General features: G+C 39.6%; 1 protein-coding gene and 1 long non-coding RNA gene across 2 annotated transcripts; one reads left to right on the top strand and one right to left on the bottom strand.

Annotated features, from left to right (window-relative positions):
* Positions 1-1,667: 1,667 nt before the first annotated feature.
* SPC24 (SPC24 component of NDC80 kinetochore complex) lies at positions 1,668-20,897 on the bottom strand. Its single transcript, XM_074311653.1, has 5 exons — positions 19,470-20,897; positions 6,341-6,485; positions 2,561-2,665; positions 2,021-2,097; positions 1,668-1,933 (listed from the first exon to the last, which is right to left on the bottom strand). The coding sequence occupies exons 1-5, from the start codon at positions 19,627-19,629 to the stop codon at positions 1,827-1,829; spliced, it is 594 nt and encodes a 197-aa protein (XP_074167754.1). The 5' UTR covers positions 19,630-20,897; the 3' UTR covers positions 1,668-1,826.
* LOC141566707 (uncharacterized) lies at positions 8,776-20,903 on the top strand. Its single transcript, XR_012489376.1, has 4 exons — positions 8,776-9,097; positions 10,152-10,416; positions 17,880-18,052; positions 18,980-20,903. It is a non-coding gene; the product is annotated as an uncharacterized LOC141566707 (long non-coding RNA).
* Positions 20,904-22,296: the final 1,393 nt, after the last annotated feature.

Here is a 22,296-nt window from a genome sequence, read left to right as displayed (position 1 = left end):
TCAGAGCCCAGCTCTGTTCGTCTGAGGCTTTGGGGGGCTAGCTTGGGGGTTCCCTCGAGTGAGGGCAGTCCCAGATCCTGGGCCAGGGTGCGGAGGCGGGTGGGGGGAGCCCGCCCCAGCCTGTTAAGAGGGTCAGCAGCCCCGTCTGAGTCAGAGCCTGCACATCGGCCCCTCCTCCCGGCTGTCCTTGGGGAAGAGGCAGCTCCCACATTGGGGCTGGGGAGTAGACCAAGCCTCATTCCTCAGCCCTTGTACATTCCGGGCCCTCCTGCCTTCTGCACGTCTCTGGGCCCCGCCAGGCCCCGGCACACGTCCTGCAACCCTGACTTTGATCTCCCAGTCAGCAGATTTCAGGCGATGGGCACTCCTCCTCGCCTCCTCTCCCATGGAGTAGAAGCTGGCCAGGACGTGCGAGTCTGAAGCATTAGGTCTTTGGGCTCAGGTAATCCCCAGCTATAACTCAATCAGGCTCGGGAGGCTGATAACCTTGAATACTTTTAAAACTCATCCCTTGGGAACCGGCCTACTATCTCTGTGGGCCACATCCCCTGGGTTAGGTTTAATTCTTTGTTTACTATGGAATAAAGGAAACAAGTTTCATCCAAACTATTTAAGAACATATGCAGCTGCAAAACAAATTGGGACCAAGGCTTTCTGTAGTCAAGGACCCTGAAGTTTGGTTTCTATACAGTTAAGACCCAGTTTAGAGGGAGTGAAAAACAGGATTATAGCCATAGAGACATCTGGTTTCTCAGTGGTGGAGGGTTTCTGGAGACATTGAGGTGAGAGGGAGAGGAGGTCGTTTTGTGACATTCCTCTTGGAAGGGGGAATGATCTTGTGACTTCTCCAAAACTGCATGACTTACAAGCAGCAGAAATTGTCTCACAAAATGGTAGTTAAAGGAAAAATGGAATCATTAAATGCTAATTTCTTAATGTAACACCCAGTCCCCTGAGATAGGCTTGAATTCTTTGCTTCCCTGTTGGGCAGAGAGTCATTTGGGAAATTAAATCATTACTATTCTTCCAGAACTCTTGAGTCCCATGTTGGGGCTGACAGAAATACAATAGACTCCAGAGGTTTGCATGGTACCTGGCACATAGCTGGTACTTAATAAGTGCTAGTTACTGCTTTGCCTAAAATTCCTGAAAGAACAAGAGAAGAATGGGACTCAGGACCTTGTTCTTAGTGCCATCTCCTGGCAGTAGTGGATAGCAAAGCAGAAGCTAAGAAATGACTCTGCACCTGCCCTTGCTAATCATGGTTCCAATGTTGGTGTAGCCCTTTCTGTGCAGCCTAATCTGAAGACTTGAGGTCTCAAGTGGCCATTTATTCTCAGGGAGCTGACAAGTTGGTCTATCTTGACTATAATGTTAAGGTGAAATCTTGGGTTCAAATCCTCCCTAAATTCCTCTATTACACCAGTGAAGAAGGAAACAGTGAAAGAAGAAAAAGGAGAGAAATACAGTATTCATAACTGTGAATTAGATGAGCTTGCCTGTAAATAGCAAATAGTAGGTTAGATTAAAAACCAGAATCCTGCAATATATTGTTCACAAGAAACACACTTGAAGTGGAACGGGGCTAAAGTAGATGCTATTATACTTTAGCTGAAGTTTAAAAAAAAAAAAAAAAAAAAAAAGCAAAGGTAGCGATTATGATCTCATACAAAGCAAAAGCAAAAATAGATTTAATTTAAAGGAACAAAGAAAACCACATCTTGCTGAAACAAACTTCTTTACAATTACCATCCTAAAACCTCTCACTTCACATTGCCCCTTTTTCACCCCCCCCCCCCACCACACAAAGTGAGGCCTCCGGATGGTCACCACTGTGTGTCCACCAAGCTCCAGAGATAGTCACTGATAAACTTCTTAGAGTGCTGGGTGCTGTCCAAATGAATGGGCTGGGCAATGTTGGGGCCATGATGAACTGAAGAGCCAGAGTAAAGGAAAACAAATTTCTGTTTACAACCCCTCCCACTGGATCCTTGGTCCCTTGATAGTCAGAGAAGGATACTGCCTTTGATCATGGTCGGTTCACATTCATAATCCCACTCAATTTTACTGACTCGATGATAAAGTTGAGACAGGTATCTGCGAAAGAAAAACAGAAAAAGTTTGGTGACTGGAAGTGTTAATATTTTAGTTCCAAGTTATGAGGAGTGGCATAGTTTCACCCACTCAAAGACACATCAATCCCTTAACCTATTGGCCCTCAGGTTTGCCATTTATAAAACGAGAGGGATCAGACGAGATGGCCGCCAAGGTTCCTTCCGCTCTGCTCTCCATTCTCCCAAGTTTAGAGAGTTTCATGAGCTGTGGTAGCCAATCTTCTGGATGACTGGCTCTGGGGCCCACCCTGGTAAGACCTGACAGAGTCCATGCTTCACTGGTAGTGCCCTTGAGACCCCACAGTCACCCCCATACCATGATGAGGCACCAAAGTGAGACTTAATGCTAAGAATCTCTGCTGAAAATGGAGGCCATTTTATTATGGTCAAATACATCACATTTAACTTAACTACGGCTTCCTGGTGATGTACATTATGGGACTTACATAGCTGAAGGGATAACAACAGTTGAATCTTCATCCATTTGTCCCTCTGTTTTCATGAGGTCTTGTTCCATTTCTCTGAGTTCTTCCAGTTCTTTTGTCAATAGAATACAACAGGTAGTTAAAGAATATTCTTTTTTTTTTTTCCTGGTCTCATTTTCTTTTTTAAAAACATTTTTAATAGCAAATACATTCACCTTTGAAAAATCAGGGTTTCCAAAGTTTTCTCCCTCCCTCTTTCATCCTACCCCCTTCCCTAGACAGCAAGAAATCCAATATAGGTTAAACATGTGCATTCTTGCATTCTTCTAAATATATTTCCATATTTGTCATAGAGCTATTCATTTTTAAAATATTCCCTTGATCTTATCAAAATCACAATATTATATCTAATATGAGGACCATCTTCAAAATCCACAAGAAACTCTATATTTCAAAGGACAAGTCTTTGCTGGAAATTGGCTCTGAATTCAAGCTTGTGGGAAAGGATATTAGAAGCCATCGCAACAGATAAATGGTCAGAGTTTGACCAGACAGGCATCAAAAGAAGAAATATAAGCTATTAGCAACTATTTGAAAGAATCCTCCTGATCGCTAATAAAATAAATGCAAATGAGGTTTTACCTCACTTCCAAACTAATATAGATGACAAAAGATGAAAATGATAAATGTTGGAGGGGCTATGGGAAAATGAGTGCACCAGTGTACTGATGGAACTTTAAACTGTTTCAACACTTTTGGAAAATAATTGAGAATTATACTTTAAAAATCTAATTAAAGTTATTTGAGCTAATAATTCTACTAGTAGGCATATACTCCAAGGGGGTCAAAGACAAAGGGAAAAGTTTCATATTTCCAAAAATATTTTAGCAGTACTTTCTGAAGTAGCAAAGAAAATTAAGGAATGATGATATTTGAAGAGTACAAAGAGTTTATACTCTTAGGAAAACACATATGTCTATTGTCCATTATTTCATGTGCCATGAATCCAATAATTCCTGTTGGTTTGAAGTTCTGTATCAGTCTTATTAACAATTTTTTTTTATCTCAGAAAACCCAATGATTCCTGCTGGTTTTAAAATTCTCTAACAGTCTCATTATCAGCCATGCTCTATCAGTATCAGATGTTTCTTAGGTCTTCTCCTTTGTTTTGATATTTTCCTCTTTTTTTCTGTCTCTCTCTAGGTGCTCGTTGGCACCCATCTGATTCCTTTTCCATCTGTACAGATACAAGCAAACCCTTTCTCCCAAGCAGTTAACCTATCTGGTCCCTTCTATTTACCACTTTCTAGATTTCTCCTCATCACCTGGCAATTACATTGGAGCTGCTTGCATTGGACACTGCCCTTCTGTCAGGTTAAAAAAGCCTATATTCTCATTCTCTCCAATAGTAATCCCTTTCTGCCATCTGATTGCTTTTCTGCTGATTGATCACATCAGAGTCCTGAACTTCTAAAGGTGTAACCTTGGCTGCCATCATGTTCCACCTGTCTTTTGTTTGATATTTTGGAGCTGGGCCCACCTCTCATTTCCCTGGATCAATCTACACTCTGAGGCCCAGTGGAAGCCCTTGTGGCATTTTGGACATAAGGTTTTAGGTCTTCTCTCACTCTGTCTTTTCACACTATTTCTTTGCCTACACTGAGCTCTCAGATGTCCAATTTTTTCTGCACTGAAAACATCGACAAGTTTCTCTAGAAGCCCCTTGCCAAGAGGGACCCTGTCTTCCCTTGTTCATCATAGTCCGGGTATAATAAGCATTTGTGCCTACTGTGGCACAGTGTCTTATGATCTCCTCTAAAGGAGCATCTTTGTCTAATCCCCATATAATTCTTCTGCAAATCCCATTAGCATTTTCCTTAGCCAGTTGTCTGATCATTATTCTTGTAGCTGCATTTTCTCCAATAGTTCTTATGACAGCTGTCTGCAAACATCCCACAAAATCAGCAAAAGGTTCATTTTGTGAAGGCTTCCCCTCAATCTTTCCCTGGGAGGAAGCACCAAGCTTTGATTACAGCAGTAGCAATTTGCTCATATGCTGCTATGGGGTAATTAGTCTGTGTTGAATTGTCTGTGTACTGATCTTCACCACCTGCTAGTTGGTCAAAGGTGATTGGAGTATTAACTTCAGTTTGCTTATTGCATTGGGCTTGAATCCTACATAATTCTTGATACTCCAAAAGCCACAAGAAGTTTTGTCCAGATTCTAAACATGTCCTTGCTATGAATTTCCAATCACTAAGGGTTAAGATTTCATAAGTTTACCTTTCTAGTAACATCTTAACATAAGACGATGTAGCCCCATAAAGAATGCAATCCTTTTTCAAATCCCTAATTTTTTTTCCAGATCAAAAGGAGTCTATCTTCTCCTTTTTTGACCTAAAGAGTTAAGCTCTTCAATCACAAGGTATGCATTATTAAATCAGATACATCCTGTCCTTCATTTTTTGTCTTAACCAATGCCTTTTGTAATCTTATCATAGGCTGCTTCATAGGTGATGCTGATTGTGTTACTGCCTCTTCCCTTCCTCCTTCTCCCTCCACCCATGAAGGGTTAATTGAGGGAAGTAGGTCAGGGGATAGGGAATGCCCTAATGGCTTCTGCTGTGAAGCACTACACTCAGAATTGTACTTAAATCCCTTCTTACTTGATTCTTCATCCTTTTCACCTAATTTATCTGGATCCTCCCCTTCCTGCTCTCTCTCTTTTTTTCTTATTCTAATACTTATATAATTTCTTAAAGCCAGTTGTATTAAATTATATGTATAAAGTGTTTCTTTGGAAATTGAGTCAGGTCCATTATCACTATAGTATTGACATAGTTGCTCTCCTACTAATTTCCACTTGTCTGGTTCCTTAGAGAATCAAAGTGATGTGAACTGTACTGTTTCTAAAAGTTCAATGATCTGCTCCCAAGTTACAATCAAACCTTGACTTTTCATAACCCTGACAATTCTTTCTACACATTTTCCTTGAATTGGAAAAGAAGGCTGTTTTCTAAAAATCTGTCCCATTTTAGCTGAAGTACTACTTTAGCCCTTTAACAAAGTTTCCTTGTCTATTTTTGTACTCACCCTAATTTCTGGGTCACAGATGAAGGTTCTTGGTCCCACATTGGGTGCCAAAATGTAATGTTCTCTTTAAAATGTAATGTTCTCTATTGAGGTTATCTTGGGGTCTCTGGGAGCAGCCCTCATTTCAGTTCAGTAATCATCAGAAGTTCATCAGTAAAGTCCAAATCCTTTACTCTCCTTCAAAGTCTTAGCTCCTTCACTTGGGGTTCTGCTAGTTTTCTGGGGGCCTTCCTGAGTCTTGGTTTCAGTGGAGAAGTGAAGGAGGAGAGCCTGCCACCAAGGTGGTGTGAGATGGGATAAATATGTCTGAGTCCAAGGGTTTGTGCTCCAGCCTTCTGTCTGCTTGTCTCTCTAAATCTCTCTGGCTGAGGCTTCTAGTTTATATCCTCCACATTGAATATACACCAATCATCATATCACTAAGAAACCATTATTTGTTGTAAGATTAAATCAATGTTAAACTAGATTTAATCATTGTCTCCTCAATTCCACTTAGTACCTTGTTTCAAGTTCTGGCCTATAACAGTTGAGGGAGCTTTCTCAGTAAGGGATTTCCTATATCAATGAAATCAAAGATCAAGTCCCTATGCCTAGTTATTTATTATAAGGGAAATTCTCTAGGCATGAAGGTAATTAATAGAAAGGCACAGTGATTTTAAAGTAAAACGAATACAATATTTTAAAAGAAGAAATAAATGACAAGGATATTGGAGATCAGTCTTTAGACTGGCATCCTTTTCAGTGGTCTTCTGAAGCTCAGATTCAACTTTCTGTAACTTGGATTCAACATGTTGAGCTGTTTCTTCCTCATCAATAAGTTTCTGGGCCACATCTTCCTCCATAGAAAGGACCTCTGCAGACAGACAAAAAAGGGTACACTTAATATCAGATGCTTAATTAAAAAAAATAGTAAATAGCCAAGGTTGCTCTTCCTTCTGAGAAAACAAGTACTCAGAAAACTAGTATGGGAAATGCACAGCACAAACAAGAGGTCTTTTTCTCTTTTTCTAATTTAATTTAATTTTCAATTCTAAATTCTCTCCCTTTCCCATCCTTTCACTGAGATAGCAAGAAATACAAAATCCATTACAAAATGAAGTCACTGCATGAACTGATGCTGAGTGAAATGAGCAAGACCAGGAGATCATTATATACTTCAACAACAATACTATATGATGATCAATTCTGATGGACGTGGCCCTCTTTAACAATGAGATGAACTAAATCAGTTCCAATTGTGCAGTAATGAATAGAACCAGCTACACATAGCGAAAGAACTCTGGGAAATGAGTGTGATCCTCTACATAGAATTCCTAATCCCTCTATTTTTGTCCGCCTGCATTTTTTATTTCTTTCACAGGTTAATTGTACATTATTTCAAAGTCCAATTCTTCTTGTGCAGCAAAATAACTATATGGACAGGTATACATATATGTATTTAACATATACTTTAACATATTTAATATGTATTGCCATCTGGGGAAGGGGGTGGAGGAAAGGAGAGGAAAAATTGGAACAAAAGATTTTGCAATTGTCGGTGATGAAAAATTACCCATTGCATATATCTTGTAAATAAAAAGTTATAATAAAAAAAAATGAAGTCACACAAAAAGTCTACATTAGCTATGTTCCAGAAAAAAGAAAAAGAGGAAAAAAGTGCTTCAATTTTCATTCTGATCCATTAGTTCATAATTTGGAGATGTATAGCATTTTATATCATGAGTTCTTTGGAAATATTTTTAATTATTGTACTGTTCAAAGTAGCTAAATCTTTCGGCGTTATCTTTACAATATTTCTTTTTCTGTACAATGTTCTGCTTCTGTTCACTTCATCTGGCATCAATTCATACAAGTCTATCCATGTTTTTCTGAAATCATCCTCTTCATTATTTCCTACAGCACAATAGTATTCTATCATATGCTACAATTTGTTCAGCTATTCCCTAATTGATGAGCATCCCTACATAAAAAAGATGTAATATAAATATTTTTGTATATATGAGTTATTTTCCTTTTTCTTTGCTCTCTTTGGGGGTAAAGATATAGTAGCATTATTTCTGGGTTAAAGAATATTAGAATTTTAGTAGTTTTCTGAGCATAGGGAACATGGAGTTCACATTCTAATGGGAAAGATCACACATAGTGAAGATTCCAGTTGTAAACTGGATGGAAAGGTTCCATGGCTCTTAATAACAAAACAGCAAAGCAGATGGTCTTTCTCTGATTTTATTATTTAATGTCACTATTCCTAGGGCTCTTGGGCTCAGGTTTCTGGCTACCTCCTTCAGGATCTGAAAGGAGATGATGGTCAAGGTAGTGATAATGACTTGATCTCCTGCCACATGCTGTCTCCCTTCTAGCAGGTGGCACAGTGGATAAATGTAAAGGGCTGAAACTCTGAATAGGTGCACTGGAATCAGACAACTGAACACCTAAGGCTAATTACCTATTGGGCAATACTCTACTCCCTATGCTTGGAAAATGGCCCTTCTCACTATTCTGTACTGACTCGATCTTTTGGTATATACAGAGAATTGTGGGAAGGATTAGGAGGTGGAGTAAGACAAGCCAGAGCCACTTTGGAGGAGGACAATAAGAAGGGAGGTCAATTGGTGGAGAGCATGAGTGATCCCCTTCACTTCTCCCCCTAAAGACTAAGGACTTTTGCTGATCCTGACTCTGGCTGATCCTGAGGTTAACAGGGAGCTAACTCGAGCTTCACAGATAAAGACCTGGGCCTAGAGTCAGAAAGTCCTGACTTCAAATTCAACCTTAGATACTTACTAGCTGTGTGATCCTGGGCAAGTAACTTAACTGTTGTCTACGTCAGTCTCCTCAAGTGTAAAATTGGGATAATAGTAACATCTGCCTCCCAGGGCTGCTGTGAGTATCAAATAAAGTCATATTAAAGTGCTACTAAAACATTGAATATTAGTAAAAGATAACATTTATAATGTGCTTAGTACAGTGCCTAGCCCATAGTAGTAGGCACTTAATAAATATATATTCCCATCCCCTATTCTCTGATTTTCCCTCAGAGGGCCTTGCTGCTTCAGCTTGCCTCCCTTGTGAGTGGAACTTAGTTGGCAGTATACAAATTATGATCAGGGTAAGCAGCTCCTTATAAGGAGAAAGAATAATGAGTTTGGAGTGAAAGGACCTACATTTGCGACCTGACTTCTACTAGTCATATGGCTATGAGCAAATGAATCTGTAAGTCTTCAAGCATATAAAGGTTAGTGCTTGGAAGAGAAGTTAGGCTATTTCTTGGACTGGAGGGCTGAGCTAGTAATAATGGGTGGAAATTGCAGAAAATTTGGCTGGAGAGAAGGAAAATTTTTCTAATTATTAGAGCTGTCCCAAAATAGGATAGGCTGCTTCATGAGAGAGTGAAGTTCTCCAACATTCAAAGTTCTTAAGAGGAGACAGGAGAGTAATAACTGCACCTGAAATATGGCTCTTAAGGTTTGTAAAATGTTTATTAATTATTTTCTATTTCTTCTGTATATAGCTTACTTTGGATATACATGTTTGCATGATGTGATTATGATCTACTTGAGGACAGAGTCCATTTTTTTGGGCCTCTTTTTCTATCACTAGCACTTAGTGCAGTACATTGTAACACTTAATATGTTTCATAGCATATACTTAATAAATGTATATTGATTGATATTATATACATTATCTCTTTTAAGTCTCTTAACAAATACTGTGAAAGGGTCACTATCTCCATTTTTAGAGAGAGGGAAGCTGGGGGTTAAGGTGTATCAGAGCCAGTAGCTGAACTCAATTTTCTCCTAACTCCCAGTTTAGCACTTTGGAATCTCTAAGATCCTAACTTACTAACCTCCTTCACCTATTCTGTGTTTCCTTCCCTTTAATCATCCCTATTTATCAAGTATCCCCATTTTCTAGGCTGTAATAATAATGTCACACTTCTACAGACCTTAGCAGGGAAGGAATGAAGGGAGGGAGAAAGGAACTGATAGTTAAGTGGCACTTGGGTTGAAGGACTTGATTTCTTAAATTTAGTATTTTATTGGATTCTTCTCTGGGTTCTAGGCACCATTAGGGGATGCTTTGGGGATGGATTCATGTGCCAAAGACTTCTGTATGGTGTAGTAGGAAAAGTTTTCTCTTTACTCTAAACTTCAATATCTTCTAATTGACTGGTTCTTTCCCTACAAATATGCCCAGGTCTCTTGGACTCTCTCTGCCCCACTTTGCCCTTCTCATTACAGACAAGCTCCTAGGTTATAAAAAAGCTGTCCCCACTGATTGTTCCTACTTACTCATCTCCCACTTAGTTCCCTGCATTTTGGCTTTCAAACTGCAGCACTTCACTCACTGAAGCTGCTTTTCCCAAGTTTATCAATGATTTCTTAATTGCTACTTCCAGTGGCCTGTTTGTTCTAATAACCAAGGAACTCCTCCTCTGGACAATCTTTTCTCCCTGAGTTTTTTCCTATTTCTCCCCATAGTTCCTTCCCTGACAATTTCTTCTCATTTTCCTTTCCAGGATAACCAGTGACTTCCCTGGGATAGCCTGGGTGCCTCCTCTGGCCCCCCACTGTTCTGCCATCTCCAGTCGTCCTGATCTATCTCTGGCCACTGGATCCAGATAGTTCTGGAGGGGAAAGTGAGGCAGGGGACTTTGCCCAGCCCTCCCTCAAATCCAATTCACCTGCATGTCAGGGCATTGCCTCCCTGATGTCATGGTGCTCTTCCAGAGCCCAGGATAAACAACAGGATACCGCCACATCCAACCTCCCCTCTTTCTGAAGGTATTTATTTACTCCAGGGCTCTGTCTTACATCCTCTTTAATTCTCTTCTATTGTGTCTTTTAGGGAGCTCAACAGTCCCCTATATTTAATTGTCATCTTTATGCAGAAGACTATCAAATCCACATCTCTCAAGTCTCTCCTGAGCTGCAGCTCCATGTGAAAAACTGCTTACACCATTTCTTTATCAAGATAACACAGGAATATCCAATACAACATGTACAAAACATTCTCTCTAAGTCTATTCCACTTCTTCACCTCACTTCATCACCATCCTTCCAGTCACCCAGACGTGCAATCCTTGAGTGCTCCTGGCCTCCTCACTATTCATATCTAGTTAGCTGTCAAGTTTTGGTGATTCTGATCCCGTAACACCTCCTCTCAAAGATATCCCGGTCTCTCATCACCTCTTCCCTGTACTAATTCAATAGCTGATAGCCTCCTAATATCACTTAGATTTTCTTACTCCCACACTCTCTCTTCCTCAAACCATCCTACATCCAACTGCTAAATTGATATTCCTTTATTTTTTCTTTTCCTTTTATCATTCTGATTTTCAATTATGAACATTTGTAGATACATAAAAGAATGGGAAAAAAAGTTCATTCTCCCCCCTTATTAGTATTTTATTTTTTCCCAATTATATGGAAATAAAGTTTACAACATTAATTTTTTTAAGATTTTAAATTCCAAATTTGTTCTCCCTTCCTCCTTTACCATATCTCTCCCCAAGACAGCAAGCAATCCAATATAAGGTTTCTTTTGAACTTATATATTATTTTTAAAATAATATTTATTAATTTTATAATTATAATTTTTTTTTACAGTACATATGCATGGGTAATTTTTTTTTATAAGATTATCCCTTGTATTCACTTTTCCAAATTTTCCCCTCCCTCCCTCTACTCCCTCCCCTAGATGACAGGCAATGCCATATATATATTAAATGTGTTAGTTATTATTTTTATTTTAAATATTTGTACATAATAAATTCCTCTGGTTATATTATAAACTCCATGAAAATAGTGACAGTTTTCTGTTTTAGTTAACTTTTTTTTCCTCAGAGCATCAGAGTTTAAATTGTACATCTGACAGCTTCCTAACTGTTATATTGACAAATCATTGACCACCATAAGCCTCATTTTCCCCAGCTGCAAAATGAGAGGGTTAGTCTACATGGTTTCTATGGTCCCCTCTAGCACCAGATCTATAATCTTTTTTTCCCCAACTTTAAATTTATTTATTTTAATAGATATTTCTTTATGAATCATATTGGGAGAGAAAAATTAAAACAAATAGGAAAAATCATGGGAGAGAAAAAACAGAAGAAAAATGAATGTGGCATATGTTGATTTACATTCAATCTCCAGTTTTTTTTCTTGATGTAGATGGCATTTTCCATCACAAGTCTATTAGAATTGCCTTGGATCACTGTATTGTTGAGTAGATCTAAGTCAAACACAGTTCATCACACAATCTTGCTGTTAGTTTGTACGATATTCTCCTGGTTCTACTCATTTCACTCAGTATCAATTCATAGAAATCTTTCCAAGTTTTTCTGAAATCTGCCTGCTCATTATTTCTCATAATAATATTCCATTACATTCATATACCATCACCACAGTGCTCTGAAGATCTAGCCCTTTTTGAGCCCCCAAAACCTGGGGGGGTGTAGAGGAGCCCTAAAGCTTGTCAGTGATTTTAGAGTAGATGCTTCCTGGGTCAGTGCATAAACCGGTGACCCAGGCTGAGACCAAGCAAGGTGGACAGTCACCCAAAGTATAGCAGTGGCAAAGTCTGGCCCTGGCACTCTGTGCCAATTCAGGAAATGAAGTTAGATATATGACCACATAGAAAATACCAACAACTATAATGATTTATAAACCCAGAGATACCAAAAAATTCTAGAACCTACAACAGAACAACTCTAACAACTGTGAGGATCAAATCAAAAAATGGATTATCTATAAGGAAAGCATGACGCTATTGGGCTTGTATCCCAAAGGGGTTATAAAAAAAGGAAAAGCACCCACATGTGCAAAAATGCTTATGGCAAAGCTTTTTATGGAGGCAAGGAATTGGAAATTGAGGGGATGTCCATCAATTGGGGAATGGCTGAATAAGTTATGGTGTATGAGCATAATGAAATATTATTGTTCTATAAGAAATGATGAGCAGTGATTCACTTTCCAGTTTCTAGCCACTACAAAAAGGGCTGCCACAAACATTTTGGCACATATAGGTCTCTTTCCCTTCTTTAGTATTTCTTTGGGATATAAGCCCAGTAATAACACTGCTGGATCAAAGGGTATGCACAATTTGATAACTTTTTGGGCATAATTCCAGATTGCTCTCCAGAATTGTTGGATTTGTTCACAACTCCACCAACAATGCATCAGTGTCCCAGTTTTCCCACATCCCCTCCAACATTCATCATTATTTTTTCCTGTCATCTTGACCAATCTGACAGGTGTGTAGTGGTATCTCAGAGTTGTCTTAATTTGCATTTCTCTGATCAATAGTGATTTGGAACACTCTTTCATATGAGTGGAAATAGTTTTAATTTCATCATCTGAAAATTGTTTGTTCATATTCTTTGACCATTTATCAATTGGAGAATGACTTAGTTTTTTTATAAATTAGAGTCAATTCTTTATATATTTTGGAAATGAGGCCTTTGCCAGAACCTTTAACTGTAAAAATGTTTTCCCAGTTTGTTGCTTCCCTTCTAATTTTGTTTGCATGGAATATTATTGTTCTATAAGAAATGACCAGCAGGATGAATAGAGAGAGGCTTGGAGAGACTTACATGAATCGATGCTGAATGAAACGAGCAGAACCAAGAGATCATTACACACTTCAACAACAATACTGTATGAGGATGTATTCTGATGGAAGTGGATATCTTCGACAAAGAGAAGATCTAATTCAGTTCCAATTGATCAATGATGGACAGAATCAGCTACACGCGGAGAAGGAATACTGGGAAATGAGTGTAAACTGCTTGCATTTTTGTTTTTCTTCCCAGGTTATTTTTACCTTCTGAATCCAATTCTCCCTGTGCAACAAGATAACTGTTAGGTTCTGCACACATATATTATATCTAGGGTATACTTTAACATATTTAACATGTATAAGACTGCTTGCCATCTAGGGGAGGAGGTAGAGGGAGGGAAGGGAAAAGTCGGAACAGAAGTGAGTGCAAGGGATAACATAAAAAATTACCCAGGCATATGTTCGGTCAATAAAAAGTTATAATAATAATAAAAAAAGAAATGATGAGCAGGATGATTTCAGAAAAACCTGGAAAGATTTACATGAAATGATGCTGACTGAAATGAATAGAACCAGGAAAACATTGCAAACAGTAACAAGATTGTCTGATGATCAACTATGCCAGACTTAGCTCTTTCTCAGCAATATGGTGATTCAGGACGATTCCAATAGACTTGGAATGGAAAAATGGTATCCACATTCAGAGAAAGAACTATGGAAATTGAATATGAATTGATGCAAACTATTTTTCCCTTTTTTTTCCTCCCTTTCTCATGGTTTTTTTCTTAGATCAGATTGTTTGCTGTGGGGAGGAGGGGGAGAGGGAAAAGAGTAACAGAAAAAGATTTAGGACTCACAAATCCTACAGAAATGAATGTTGAAAACTACTTTTACATGTAATTGGAAAAAATAAAATACTATTAAGTGAGAAAAAAATAAGGGCTATATGAATACCTACAAGAAATGAAAGAGATTTTTTTTTTAATTTGGAAAATATTTATTTTTTTCCCCAAGAGAAATGAAATAGGTACAATTAACAGGAAAAGAAAATTACTCATACAACATAATATTAACATAATTTCTTATAACAAAAAGGTAAAAAATAATTGTGATCAATTCATAACAGTATAAAAAATACTTCCTCCAAAAATGTCTATGTTAAAACTCATCTAATTTTTAAGGAAAAATACATGAAGAATTGTTCAACTATATTATAAGCTCTCAAAACTGTCAGAAAGATATTATTGATTCTTACTAAATTCACTTTTATTGTAAAATAAATCTGCAAAAGTGGAAGTGTATAAAAGCCATAAATTGAGAATGTAATTGTTTCCTTAATGAAAGAGATTTTTAAAAAATGAAATAAAAATCCCAGAGGGAAGAATTGGAACAATAAATAGGTTAGAAGAGAAAGTGGTAAATCTTATTCAAATAACAGATTCATTGTAAATTAGAATAGGCCAAACAGAAATCTGACTCTATAAGATTAAGAATATTAAAAAGATTCTTAAAAAAGAAGAAATTAAAATATCTAATATTTTAAAAATTACTCTGGAAAAAAGGTTAAGGAGAAATAACTTAAGAATCACTGAATTCCCTGAAAACCAAAAACAACAACAACCCAAAACCTGAGGATTCTGTTTCAAGAAATAATAAACAAAAAGTGCTTAGACTTATTACAGCTATGAGACAAAGTAAAAATAGAGTCTACTTATCACCTCCTGGAGAAAATGGTCTAAGAATGTCATAATCAAAATCCAGAATTTCCAGATCAAAAAAAAAAAAAAAATCAGCCCTTCCATCTTGACTATAAATAAAAAAATCTTAGAATGCAATATTCAAAAAAAGCAAAAAAAGATAGGCTGTAACTAAGATTAATTGCTTTCCCTGAAAGGCTGAGAGTATATATACAAGAGAAAAATGGATTTTTAATTGAATAGAAAACTTTCAAGCATTCTTGATGAAATGAAATTTCAATGACTTTTTTTTAAGCTTTTTATTTTCAAAATATATGCATGGATATATTTTCAACATTAACCCTTGTAAAACTTTGTGTCCAGTTTCCCATCACCTTTCTCCTAGATGGCAAGTAATCCAATATATGTTAAACATGGTAAAAATATATGTTAAATCCAATATATGCATACATATTTATACAATTATTTTGCTGCACAAGAAAAATCAAATCAAAAAGGAAAAAAATAAGCAAGAAAACAAAATGCAAGCAAACAACAACAAAAGGAATGAAAATGCTATGTTGTGATTCACCCTCAGTTCTCACAGTCCTGTCTCTGGGTACAATTAACTCTCTTCATCATAAGATCATTGGAACTGGCCTGGATCATGTCATTGTTGAAGAGAGCCACATCCATCAGAATTGATCATCGTATAATAATGCTGTTGTCATGTACAATGATCTCCTGGTTCTGCTCATTTCACTCAGCATCAGTTCATGTAAGTCTCTCCAATTCTCTCTGAAATCATCCTGTTGGTCATTTCTTATAGAACAATAATATTCCATAACATCCACATACCATAACTTATTCAGCCATTCCTTGAATAATGGACATCCATTCAGTTTCCAGTTTCTTGCCATAACAAAGAGGGCTGCCACAAACATTTTTGCACATGTGGGTCCCTTTCCCTCCTTTAAGATCAAAGACAAAGTCTTTACCTTAAAAGTCTTCACAATCAAATTCCAGTCTCTCTTTCCCAGTTTTTGCTTTGTTTTGTTTTACTTATTTATTTTTTTAAACATTACTCCCCTTCATATGCTTTTCCTTTCAGTCAAATTGTGTGCTACTTGTTAGTTAATAAGACTGGACACATCCAGTGCTCTTGCCTTTGTCCTCTATGCCTAGAGCTCTCTCTTCTTCCTTTTGCTTTTTAGAATCTCAGAACCTCTCTACAACAAGAGAAGTTCTGGCTTAGGCTTTTTGCTGTGATAAGAGAAAAATTGTGCTTCTTGCCAGTACCCTGACAAAAAAGTGCTGCCCCAAGCTCTGCTCCTGAAAGTTAGAAGGGCATACCACCTGCACAATCAAGTTAGAAAAACAAGCTAATGACAGAAACTAGGCATGGACCCACATTTAACACCACATACTAAGATAAGATCAAAATGGGTCCATGATTTAGGCATAAAGAACAAGATCATAAATAAATTAGAGGAACATAGGATGGTTTACCTCTCAGACCTGTGGAGGAGGAAGGAATTTGTGTCCAAAGGAGAACTAGAGATCATTATTGATCACAAAATAGAAAATTTTGATTACATCAAATTAAAAGGTTTCTGCACAAACAAAACTAATGCAAATAAGATTAGAAGGGAAGTAACAAATTGGGAAAACATTTTTACAGGTAAAGGTTCTGATAAAGGTCTCATCTCCAAAATATACAGAGAATTGACTTTAATTTATAAAAAATCAAGCCATTCTCCAATTGATAAATGGTCAAAGGATATGAACAGACAATTTTCTGATGATGAAATTGAAACAATTTCCACTCATATGAAAAAGTGCTCCAAACACTACTGATCAGAGAAATGCAAATTAAGACAACTCTGAGATACCACTACACACCTGTCAGATTGGCTAAGATGACAGGAACAAATAATGATGAATGTTGGAGGGGCTGTGGGAAAACTGGGACACTGATGCATTGTTGGTGGAGTTGTGAAAGAATCCAGCCATTCTGGAGAGCAATTTGGAACTATGCCCCAAAAGTTATCAAAATGTGCATACCCTTTGACCCAGCAGTGCTACTCCTGGGCTTATATCCCAAGGAAATACTAAAGAGCGGAAAGAGACCTGTATGTGCCAAAATGTTTGTGGCAGCCCTTTTCATAGTGACTAGAAGCTGGAAGATGAATGGATGTCCATCAATTGGAGAATGGTTGGGTAAATTATGGTATATGAAGGTTATGGAATATTATTGTTCTGTAAGAAATGACCAGCAGGATGAATACAGAGAGGCTTGGAGAGACTTAAATCAACTGATGCTGAGGGAAATGAGCAGAACTAGGCGATCATTATACACTTCAACAACAATACTGTATGAGGATGTATTCTGATGGAAGTGGATATCTTCAACATAGAGAAGAGCTAATCCAATTCCAATTGATCAATGATGGACAGAACCAGCTACATCCAGAAAAGGAACACTGGGAAATGAGTGTAAACTGTGAGCATTTTTCGTTTGTTTGTTTTTCTTCCCAGATTATTTTACCTTCTGAATACAGTTCTTCCTTTGCAACAACAACAACAAAATTCAGTTCTGCACATGTATATTGTACCCAGAATATACTATAAGATATTTAATATGTATGGGAATGCCTGTCATCTAGGGGAGAGGGTGGAGGGAAGGAGGGAAAAACTCGGAACAGAAGGGAGTACAAGGGATAATGTTGTTAAAAAAAAAATTACCTATGCATATGTACTGTCAAAAAAAATGTTATAATTATAAAAATTAGTAAAAAAAGCTTTAACAAAAATAATAATAATAATAATAAAAGAAAATCTCCATTATAAATTTAAAAAAAAGAAAAGAAAAACAAGCTACAGTTGCTGTTTTGACCCACCTCAGGTGTCCTTTTCCTCCCCTTCTGTTACTGTTTCTAGACATGTATCTTTTTATTTTCCCACTTGCTTTTGGTGAAATTTTATGTGCTTGTATACTCTCATTCTATTTAAAGTTGCTGAAGCTGATGCTCTGGGCTCACTGACTACTCCACTGAGCCTGCACTCTGAGCAAAATGATACAAGTGCAGGTAACTGTCTCGGCATTACTGATTCCGTGGCTGGCTTGGAAGTACTTCATCCATGGACCCTCAGATAATTTTCTTCTGTCCTTCAAGGTTTAGGTCAGGTAACGAATTCTATAGACTGATCACAGAGAGGGCACTTAAAACAAGGAACTCACACAAGGGAGCACTCCCAGGGTGGTCACAACTCTAGGAGACGGCTAGACAGAGCACTGGTCCTGGAGTCAGGTCTTCAGACATTTAACTCTTATTAGTAACCGTGTGACCCTGGACAGGTTACTTAACACCAACTGCCGTCAGCAAAAACGAGCTGGCCCAGGACCCCCAGCACGGCGGGCCCTCGTCAGAGAGGGTGTCATGCTCTGTGAGCGAACCAGCATTGCATTAGCTCAGGAGAACCGGGAGCCGAGCGGAGCTGGAGAAGCTGCCCAGCGCTCCCGGGGACTGTTTGGGTGCGACCTGTGGCGGAGCAGCCACAGTGGGGCACACCGACTGACAGTGATGCGACTCCGGTCCTTTCTAAATGAAGGGCACAACCAAAACGGGGATAATAACAGCAACTATGTCAGCGGAAGCGCTATGTAAACATTCGCTAGTATTACTTTCGGAGGTAGCAGAAATAGGAAAGGGGGTGTCTGGGTAAAAAAGTCACTTTTAGTGGATGTCTTCGACAAAGAGAACTAATTCAGATCCATTTGATCAATGACAGACAGAATCAGCTACACCCAGAGAAGGAACTCTGGGAAATGAGTGTAAGCTGTTTGCACTTTTGTTTTTCTTCCCAGGTTATTTTTACCTTCCGAATCCAATTCTTCCTGGGCAACAAGAAATTCGGCTCCGCTCACAGATATTGTACCTAGGATATACTACAGCACATGTAACATGTATGGGACTGCTAGGGGAGGGGTGCAGAGGAAGGGAAAATTCGGGAGTACAAGGGATAATGTTGTAAAAAATTACCCAGGCATATGTACTGTCAAAAAAGTTGTAATTATAAAATTAATTTTTAAAAATTCACTTTTATTTGGCAGTAATACTATCGGTGGGAAATGTTAATTTCGCACAAGTCTTTGAACTTCTTGTTTCACAAGCGTTTTATAAAGGCTTTCGGTTTGGCGTCAGAGGACCGTGCCCCGCCCTCAGCGCCGCCCCCGTCGGGACCCGCGCCAACAACTTCGCCCCGCCGGACCTCAGCGTCCTCGCCTGTCACAGAAGTTTGGCCCAGAGGGTCTAAGGACTGCCCCAGCTCGGAGACCTCCCAGCCTTGTTACTTTATGTCTCGATGGGAAAAGACTCTGGTGTTCAACTAATATCTGCTGACTGACTGACTGCAGATCAGTGCGAGGCTAGGAAGACCGGCCGGAACAAAACCGTTAAGAGTCTTACAAGCCCAAGCTGGCCGTTCCATGGGAGGCAAGGGAAGAGCAGGCCGGGATCAGCTCAGGGCCCGCCCCATGCCCGAGCCCCGCGCCTGCGCCTCGCGCCTTTCCCGCCCCCGCCCCTCGCGCCCCGCTCCGGCACCTGAGAGGAGCCGATGCGTGTTCTTCTTCGTGTCCAGCAGCCTCTCGATCATCCGCTCCTGCCGCCCCAGGAGCCGCCGCACCCGCGTACCGGCCCGGTTGGGGTTGAGCAGACCGAGCAGTCCCTGGCTCACCTCCTCCATGTCTCGAAACACCGCCATGGCCAGGGCAGGAAGAATCGAAAAATGACTGCCGGGCCCAAGCCCGCCCAAACTCAAACGGTCACCGAGCCCACCGCGTTTGTTTTCTTCGCTTTCTATTGGCTCTCCGGGCGACAGACGCACGAAAGAGCCAATCGTAGTTGGGAGGGTGGGGACTGTTCTTGATGCGCATGCGTGGCATGGTATCACCCGCTGACAGGGAATAGTTGGCTCTCCATCGTGGGGCTGCGGTCCGTTTGGTGGTCCTTCTGCTTCCTGAGCCCCCGAATCAAATCCTGAGCCCCTCTGTGAGGGAAAACAAGCCTCTCCTCACGCCCAGGGCTTCCTCACCGGGCCTCCTGCCCCTTAGAGAGCGCGGCTCCTTGAGGGCTGGCTCGGTTTCGTTGCTTTGTGTTTTGTACACTAGACCCCGACCCTTGAGGTGCTTTACAAGTGCTTGTTGGTTAAAAACTCCGCACCCAACTGGAAGCCGCTGGTTTTCACCTCTCCTCCCGCCTCCCCTTACAAAACCCTGCCCTCCAAGTCCTCCTCGCCCGCCCTCCCGAAGCAGCCACTCCCCTTTCCCCATCTTGATCCCTGGTAAGCCAACTTCTAGCCCTCTCGGACCCCTCTTTGTGCTCGGCCTAACCCCGGCCTTGGCCACTTATGCTCCTGAACAAAGGCGACGAAACGCAGCCGTTCTGACTGGGCCCCACGGGCCCTCACTGCTGCTGGGCAAGGCTACAGTGGCACATCTTCTGTCCGAGCACCCCTTCCAAACCTCCCCATCCTCCCGGACTTCTCAACGTCATGCATCCTGAACCGGATGTCCTGTAATGTCTTAAAATGAATGTCCAAAATGGAAATGAATGTGCACGTGTAACCTAGGCCAGATTACTTGCTGTCTCGGGGAAGGGGGAGGAAAGGGAGGCAGGGAGTGATGGGGGTTGAGGTCCCTTTAAGATTCCTTTCTGATTTATCTGGGCCCAGCCCCCAACCGGATCTGAGCTGGCTTGAGTTTCTCAGCCCCCACTCTCTGCTCAGGTTTCCCCAACCCCCCACAGTTTCTTCTTTATCTGAAAAGCCTGCCAAGAACTTGGGGCACCGCCCACAAGCCCCTTTAGGTATAAAAGAGCAAAGGATCTCCCTCTTTGCAGGAGCCCTTCCCCCCAAACAGGGTATCCTTCCGGCCATGTAAGGGTTCCTGCCCGCCCAGAGGCCACCTCTGGCCCTGGCTCTTTCTAACTGAGCTTTACTTCCAAATTTCTACAATAAACCTTTTATTTATCAATCTAGATTTTCAGGCCTATGAATTCATCTACAGGGGACACTGCGCCTCATGGGATTATTTTACTATCTATGCACCGGCAAACGGGGTTCCCCCTTTCCTATCTTTCATCAGGAGAAAAAATTCAGAACTGGAAATCTTACAGAAATGAATGTTGAAAATTGTCTTTACATGTAATTGGAAAAGTAAAATATTACTGAGGGAAAAAAAAGTCTAAAACAAAACTCATTCTTCCCCCCACACCTGTTATTTCCCCTTAACTTCCACATTATAATAAGAGGAAAGATTATTTCTTAATAACTAATTATTGAAATAGGACTAAGGTTTTTCCTTTCTAGTTCATCATTCAGAAATCAGCCCTTGAAAAATAGAGCTGATAATGAAATTTATTTAATTTTTATTATTTGATAACTTTTATATTTTAAATTTTATATTTATAATTTTATTTAATTCATATAATATATATTTAATTTATAATGTTATATATTTAATTATATATAAATTTATATAATTTTATAAATTTATTAAATTTAATATTCTTTTAAATTTTGTTTAGATCCCACACAATTGGAAAGGCCCACTATATTCTCCTAAGGCTACAAAGCAGAGATGCAATAAAGTATGGATCAGTTCTCTGCTGCTTGTGCTAATTTTGGTCCGACAATTAACAGAAAGAAAACACAGGTTATCCATAAGCTGATATCATACCCTCCCCATGTGCACTGTCAGTGACAGTGAATGGAGAAGTTTTGAATGCTGTGGATAAGTTCACTTACCTTGGCAGTTTACTTTTCAGGAATGTCCATAATGATAATGAGATGAATATTACTAGAGCTACCTCGGTGTTCGGGAGGTTCTAAAGGCAAGTGTGAGAGAAGAGAGCTATTAGACTGACTCCCAAACTGAAGGTCTCCAGAGCCGTTGCACTGCTCTCATTATTGCACACCTGTGAAACCTGGGCAATGGGCTTCCATTTGAACTGTCTTAGGAAGATTCTGAAGATCATCTGGCAGGATAAAATACCAGACACTGAGGTCCTTTCTCAAACTAAACTGCCAAACATTTTATCTGAACTGCAGAGAGAACAACTCCACTGGGCCAGCCACGTCACTCAAACGCCAAATGTAAGCTTGCAAAAATTAGTTTATGGAGAGCTCACATGGGGCAAGCGCTCACAAGGGTCAGAAAAAGCGATACAAGGACACTCTCAAGAACTTTAGAATCAATTGTAGGACATGGAGTCACTGGCACAGGACCGCCCAGCATGGTGTGCCTTCGTCAGAGAAGATGCTGGGCTTTATAAGCAAAACAGAATTGGACTGGCTGAGAAGAAATGGAAGATGCACAAAGTTAGTTCACAGGAACTATTTGTGTCCGACCTGTGGCAGAGCATTCTGAGC

The sequence above is a fragment of the Sminthopsis crassicaudata genome, chromosome 1 (genome assembly GCF_048593235.1).
Source record: "Sminthopsis crassicaudata isolate SCR6 chromosome 1, ASM4859323v1, whole genome shotgun sequence".
Taxonomy (NCBI): domain Eukaryota; kingdom Metazoa; phylum Chordata; class Mammalia; order Dasyuromorphia; family Dasyuridae; genus Sminthopsis; species Sminthopsis crassicaudata.
The sequence above is the reverse complement of the archived record's forward strand: the minus strand, read 5'-3'. Positions and strand labels throughout refer to the sequence as shown.